At 31.9% G+C, this 7,150-nt stretch overlaps 3 protein-coding genes across 3 annotated transcripts; 2 read left to right on the top strand and 1 right to left on the bottom strand.

Annotated features, from left to right (window-relative positions):
* Positions 1-1,023: 1,023 nt before the first annotated feature.
* On the top strand, positions 1,024-1,473 carry LOTGIDRAFT_163166 (hypothetical protein; the record flags this gene model as incomplete). The annotated part of the gene is made up of 1 exon (XM_009059229.1): positions 1,024-1,473. The coding sequence occupies one exon, from the start codon at positions 1,024-1,026 to the stop codon at positions 1,471-1,473; it is 450 nt and encodes a 149-aa protein (XP_009057477.1).
* A 419-nt stretch (positions 1,474-1,892) lies between these two features.
* On the top strand, positions 1,893-2,453 carry LOTGIDRAFT_163165 (hypothetical protein; the record flags this gene model as incomplete). The annotated part of the gene is made up of 1 exon (XM_009059228.1): positions 1,893-2,453. One exon carries the CDS (start codon positions 1,893-1,895, stop codon positions 2,451-2,453), a length of 561 nt encoding a protein of 186 aa, XP_009057476.1.
* Positions 2,454-5,420: 2,967 nt separating this feature from the next.
* LOTGIDRAFT_163164 (hypothetical protein) lies at positions 5,421-6,770 on the bottom strand (the record flags this gene model as incomplete). The annotated part of the gene is made up of 2 exons (XM_009059227.1): positions 5,421-6,373; positions 6,641-6,770. 2 exons carry the CDS (start codon positions 6,768-6,770, stop codon positions 5,421-5,423), a joined length of 1,083 nt encoding a protein of 360 aa, XP_009057475.1.
* Positions 6,771-7,150: the final 380 nt, after the last annotated feature.

The raw sequence follows: 7,150 nt of genomic DNA, 5'->3' as shown, positions 1-7,150 counted from the left end.
AATTTCATGCAAGAAATGCCCCAAACAATATGTAGGAGAAACTAAGAATAATTTACGAACTCGCTTTAATGCTCATAGGTCAGACATCAAATTAAAGAAAGACAAGCCTGTTTCTAATCATTTCAACCTCGACGACCATTCAATAGACGATCTCACCCTAATCCCAATTGAGCGTATAGAAATTGACTTGCCCGAAGATGAAACTACCAAATTCCGTCATTCTAGGGAGGCCCATTGGATTGAGACATTGAATACAGCAAGACCTATAGGACTAAATATTCATCATAATGTAGGCATAGCACCCTTTGTTGTCCCGTTTAATACAACCAGCAATCGAGCAAGCAAGATAGTTCATGCCCACTATAAGAGCCTTCAAGAGAAATTCCCCCATGTCTATAAGCAGAAAATGATAGTTGCATATTCAAAAAATAAGAACTTAAATGATAATATTGTTCATAGTAAACTAAAAACAATCAGTACATAACAGATACTATACTTCTCGCCCATTGGGCGAGTTATTTTTTCTAATTTCAGATCAGAATAAGAACAGAAGAAAACCCAATATCAAGACCCTTAATCCTGATTTCTAAATAAAGTGTCTGCTCCGCCCTAGGCCTGTACATTTGGGAGAATCAAACCCTCCCTTCCCCGAAATCTAATTATTTGCAAAATATTAATTTCATATGTTCCTATCAACATGAATCATCTAGTTTAGAGGCATGGGGTAATTCATCTAATCTACCGATGAATTTGAGAAAGATCACCGGTATTAATATTGCAAAATACACCGAAAATAATTGGGAATCTTTAAGACACGAATGGGAACCTTACGCTAAAAGATAAACGATAAAGAAATGGTTGAAGAAGAATGGTATGAAAGTACTAGAATTTCCGAAACACACCGAGAAAGAAAACGTAGAAAAAGTTTACTCACATACTCACCCTTTTATAAGATATTTTATCAGACAAAGTATTAAAGGAGGAAGAGTTTCGGCAAATCGAAAATCATTTGAAACGAATAAAATGGATGTAATTTGTAATGTATTAAAGGAATACACAGAAACACCAAGTGATAATATAATTGATTTATTTAAAGAATATAGTGCTAACCCAAAAGATAAAACGGAGGTTCATTCGAGACTTAAAAAAATAAAATGTACTAAACTAATGGCCTTTGATGCTAACGGTTTGTACGCTTCCGCCATGTCGGATTTAGACAGCGAATATCCGAGAGCGGAAAGTGGTAGACCATTTCGACAAGAAGAAAATAAAGAATTTGTTAAGCTTTTTAATGAGCAAAAATTCAGACCTAGAGCAGCTATTTTAAAAGTCTGGTTTGAATATCCTACCAACATGTTCTTCCAACTCATACCAGCTAAAGATAAAATCACTTTCACGAATAGAATAGCTAAATACGAAACTGGCACTAAAATCAGGGTCAGAAATGGTTTCTGTCACGACGTTTTAACATAGGCCGATATTCAAGAAATTGTGAGAGCCGGTGGACGAATTATTGAAATATTAGATGGTATAGTTTACGAAGAAAATTTTAAAACTTCACCCTATAGAGATTATATTTTAATTTTGAGAGATCTAAGAAATAAATATAAACGAGAAGGTAATATCGTAGGTAGTAATTGCATGAAATTATTAGGTAATTCATTGTATGGTAAATCTATTCAAAAGGATATAACTGCATCGAGACATCTATGGAGTGAAGCGACTTTAAAAGCCAACTTCGATTCACACGTTATAAACTATGAAAAAGTAAATGATAGTCAATATATAGAGATAAATGAAGAAGAAAAAGAATTTGACTGTACACCTCCTAAATCTACAAGAGTAACACCTAGTCATTTGGGATCATTCGTTTTATCTCACAGTAAAAAATAATGAATAATTTTATTCGCGTGATAGATGGATTTTATAAGCCTGAAATATACTATACGGATACCGATAGTTTATACATTTCGTTTAGCAATTGGGATAAATTAAATGAAGGTGGGTTGGTGTCCGAAAATGATTATTGTAAAGGAAAGAATGATTACGGTGATGGAGGAATTATATTTGGTTTATATTTAGCGCCAAAAATTAAATACAATATCATTCTAACTTCCGATGGTGTTCTAAAAGAAATAAAAACGTTTAAGGGTTACTCTAAAGATAAGATAACCGTACAAGATTATATTCGATTAGCTAATGGTCACGATGTAACGAATGAATTTAAGAAACCATGGGTAAAAAGTTTCACCAATGGAGTAGTTATTCCAAAGGATGATGATAAACAAAAGAAAGTTTTTAGAAGTTATCTAAATCTCGTTAAGAGAAAAGCACTAAACAGTGAAGGAATCATGTATCCTTACAACGACGGAAAAGAATTGAACATGGATGAAAACTACGAATTTGATGATTACGATTATCTAACTATTCAAGAAGAGAATGAAGAGTGTTAATTTTTTTGTTTTAAATGAAGTTGAATAACAATTTCCTCGTTACCAACATCTATAAACCTATTTTTACCATCTTTGATTTCCAGATTTATATCTTTAATCATAAAGGAATTAAGTGGTAAATATGTCGTCTGAAATTGTTTCTCTATAATTCTATATCCTATCGGTACAGTGAATGTTGGAAGACTGTAAATAATCTGACGTTTGTATTTATTGAAAAATCCACCGTTTATCAAATTGCAATGTATATTTATCACATCGATATCATTCTCGATATTAGCTTTATGCGGTGCTAAAGTGGATTGCGTGTATACTCGTTTATCAAATCCTAGTAACGCATTCAATGAATTTTCTACGTTGAAATCAACTTGACTATTATTTCTTAATATCAATTTTATTTTGTTCAGATTCAAATTACCTTCGAATTCAATATTGTTTTTACCATTGAAACTTCCTCCATATTCAGATAGGTATTCGTTAATGGCTATGTATTCGTAGCTTCCTGGTAGTAAACATATGGTTTTGAACGTAACTCCATTATCTGTTGATATTTTTATTTGATTATTTTTTTGTTGATATTTCTAATGGAATTGTAAACAGAGAAATACTTTAATCCCAATTCATATTCTTGATTGCGATCGAGTTCGTACTCATAATCTAGAGATGATTTATTTGAGGTGATAACGAATAGTTGTTCTTTATTTGACATTTTTAATCACGCTTTTATAATCATTTTTATCTATGATACCGTTTTCTATGAGTCTTTTTAGTATACAATTCACTTCATTATATTGTCTGTGCGATCGATGTCCTTCCTTCATTGCCGCTAATATTACTCGTAATCTATTAAGTAGTTCCTCGTTGTTGTCGGATAAAAACGTTATACCTTGTCCAGATGCCACCATATCATCGAAATCGTCTATTTCTTGTATGATTGGTGTATAATCTTCTGCATAATCATCTGATACCTCATCTTCATATTCATCAGGAATAACTTTATTTAAATATGTTTCAACTGCTTTCGATCTTCTTGTTTCAGGTCCCAACTTTCTTATTGCATGTAGAAATTTTGAGTATGCTAGTAAATCCTTATAATCGGCAATGCCAATATACCCGCCATTCATTAAATCTATTAATCCTTTCGTTAATGTAAATATGAAGTTTTTTGTATCGATTTTTAATATAGGGGGATTTGCCCTAAATTTTATTCTAAATCCATTAAACCATAACCCCTCATCATCAATGATTGGTGTAATACTCTTTGGTAAATCTGCTTTAGGGTTTGAAAAAAGACTATTAATATCATCTAATGTCCTAATTATAATACCACCATATGGATTCCCTTCTGGGTGATGAGGTTCTATAGGAGGTAGGGGTTCTATAGGAGGGATGAGTCTCTTTTTAATATCCTCTTGAGATTTTAATATGGGTTGAAATAGAGTTTGTAGATTTTCCGTTAATCCGAGTTGTTGTAATCTGTTATTTTCAACTTGTGTCTTTATTTTATTCTTAGGTTTGATATATTCTTTATTTCTTTTTAAAATATTATTCCAATCGTTACTCATTTTAAAAAAAATAAAATTAACATATGTCGATCATAACTCTTTCACCCGCGGGTTTTCTAGTATTTACAAATACATGTCCATGTTCATCTGGGTTTCTCCATTGAGCTTTACAAACTTTTTTGAATGTATCTCTGTCCATTCCGTGATTTATCGACTGAATGATTTGAGATAAATCTTTGTCGTTTAATTCAAATAATAAAAAAACAATTCGCATTTTTTCTAATGAACATAGAATCCATCCCGTAAAAAGATTGGAATTGGTATATGCAGTGACAGTTGTGATGTCTTCCCTTCGTGAAGAATTCTTGTTGAACAGCTTGATTTCTTTGCGCAACGCAGTCGTCAAACAATATTAAGTTCTTTCGTTTGCTGTCAATATTAGACAAGTCTAGATCATTAACATTTTTCGTAAGAAAAACTTTTATATCCGTTGGATTCTTTCCTTCGATGTAGTTATCTATGATATCTTTTATTTCCATTTCTTCTTCGTTTTCTTTGTAATATTGAAATAGGTCTTGAACATCTTTCTTTGGTAGATATTCTAAAGCTTTGAGGAATTGATAATACGATTGCTCTGGTGTTGTTGTGTAGATATACAAAGAATCGAAATCTAAAAGGTTTGGTGTTGTCAACATGTTAAAAGTGAGATGAGTTTTCCCAGAACTACCGCATATACACGTGAGCATTGGGTTATTAGGAAATATTTCTGAATGATTAAATTTTTTGCCCATTTTTTATTATTTTAATTTGTTCCAAAAAAAACTCCTTCTCCTTTATACTTTGAAAGATATATTCCTTCTCCAGTGTGTATATTTTTTAAAAATATTCCATTACCCTTATGTTTGACTTTGATTTCTCCTGTGTCAATACTATCTACTAATTAATTTAATCCTTGTTTAACAGTTTTCTTGGTTTCTTCACTAAATCTTTTTCCAAATTCTTTCATTGTGCCTATCATATCTCCCACTCCTGAACCTTTTTTTTTTTGCATCAGCTGCTTTCTTTGCAACAGCGGCTTGCTTTTCTATTTCTAAATCGTGTCTATGTTCTTCGGCTGCTTTCTTTTCTTCGGCAGCTTTTGTAGCAGCAGCTTTTGCAATAGCAGCTCTCTTATCGTTGGCAACGCTTACTCCACCAGCTGTAGCACAAGCCACTGTAGCCGCCGCGGTAATACCAGCAAATATTAAAGGTAGGGAAAATATAAATCCACCTTTTTTACATTTGTATCAATTCTTTCTAAGTCTATATCGTCGCTGACTTTACAATATTTGTATTTATCAATAAGTTTTTTAGTTATACTGATTTTTTTTACCGTTGAAAGTTATTACAGTTGGGGAATCTGTTTCAACAGCGTCTATTATTTTCATAACTAAAGTTTCTGGTTTCATTTTTAAGGGTGTATTTTTTACTCAATTCTTATTATTCTTCTATCTGCTATTTTAATTAAATGTTTTGCTTCTTCGAGTAGTAAATAATAACCGGTTACATCTCCTTGTGTTTTTTCAATATGAATATTTACGTTGACTCCTGTTTTGAAAAGATCTTCTTGCTGAGCTGATAGATCAAAACAGAAGATTGGATGATTAAGTGCAAAATCTACATATTCAAACTGAGGTGGATTTCCGAATAATTCACACATGTTTTTATAGTTTCTATACAATTCATTATAATACTTTGTGGTTGGATTAATTGTTAAAGGTTGGTTGGGATTATTATCGTTGTTTAATCTTACTTGAACTTTATGGATTAAAGGATCTTGAGTTTGGTTCATTGCCACTCTGAAGACATTATTGTTATTCGCTTGAGAATCTGGTAAGTTCTTGAAACCAACTATTAAATATCTTGCTGGTTTAATAGTGTTAGTGATTGGCCATGTGGTGGATTCTCCAGTTAAAGTTATGCTACCTACTGTATTACCATGAAGAAAAGCTATTTCAATATCTTTAGTTAATGAGTTGAATATTCTCGTTTCTACTTCAATTGATGGTGTTATTACGGGTATGAAAAGTTGGAGATTCGTTATTTCTAATTTTGCATCTGAACCATTCTCTCCAAAAAATATCTTATCATCGTTGATTTGTAGATGAATTTTATATAGTAACCCTATGGAAACCTTTCTGTGTTCCAACAGACCGAATAAAGGATATAATTTCCAATTTACGTAATTACCCCACCTATTATTCTCAACAATATTATTGTACTGAAGTACTTGTTTTTCGAATCCATGATTAGCTGCTCGTGCTACTCTTTCTATTGTGTTTCGAGCAACAACTCTCACTCTAGCTAAATCAGCATCATTTGCAAGATTTCTTACCGGTTCTTTTAAAACACTTCCATCGCCAACATCGGGTATCCAACCTTAGACTGAATCAAAATCTTTAGGATATAAAACTGTTTTCAACATTGTGTCGAATTCCCCAGGATGTTTAATTGTTCCTATCGGATTTGAACCAGCTTCCAAAACAATCTCGCTAAATAAAGATGGAAAGAAATTGTTTTCTAAAGTTGTATTAGTTTGTGGAACTTGATTCTGAGTTCCATCTTTAATTTTGAAATCACATCTGAAATAAGCATCGGAAAGAAGCAACCAATTCGATAATGAATTTATTTCGAAGGTAATTCTACCACCATCATTCAATTGGGATTTAGAACCAACAGTCGGTGAGATGATAATATAATCCTCTTTTTTCTTGTGAAACGAATAACAAATCGGATCGTATAATCTAAAGATTGGATCTAGTATTTTATTTGCCATTTTTAAGGTTTAAAATTTGAGTAGAACATTGTTTTTTCCAAAAAAGAGTTATCTCCCTTTCTAGACTAAATATAACATTACTTAAAACGAGGCTATTAAAAAATGTTATGTTATTTTTATATAAGGGTATTTTTAATATGCTTTTTTTTGATGGAATGTAGGAAATTGATTGAAGGTGTTTTTGGTGTAGGAAATGTAGGGTGTTTAGGTCTTTTTTTTAGTGTAAGAATTTATGAAATGTAGGATGTTTTTTAGTGTAAGAATTTATGAAATGTAGGATGTTTAGGTGTAAGAATTTATGAAATGTAGGGAGTTTAGGTCTTTTTTGGGAGCTTATATATTGGTCGCATTTTCCCCATGAAATGAAATGGAATGGGGAA

The sequence above is a fragment of the Lottia gigantea genome (assembly GCF_000327385.1).
Source record: "Lottia gigantea unplaced genomic scaffold LOTGIsca_38, whole genome shotgun sequence".
Lineage (NCBI taxonomy): Eukaryota > Metazoa > Mollusca > Gastropoda > Lottiidae > Lottia > Lottia gigantea.
Note: the sequence above shows the minus strand (reverse complement) of the source record. Positions and strands in the feature narration are given on the sequence as shown.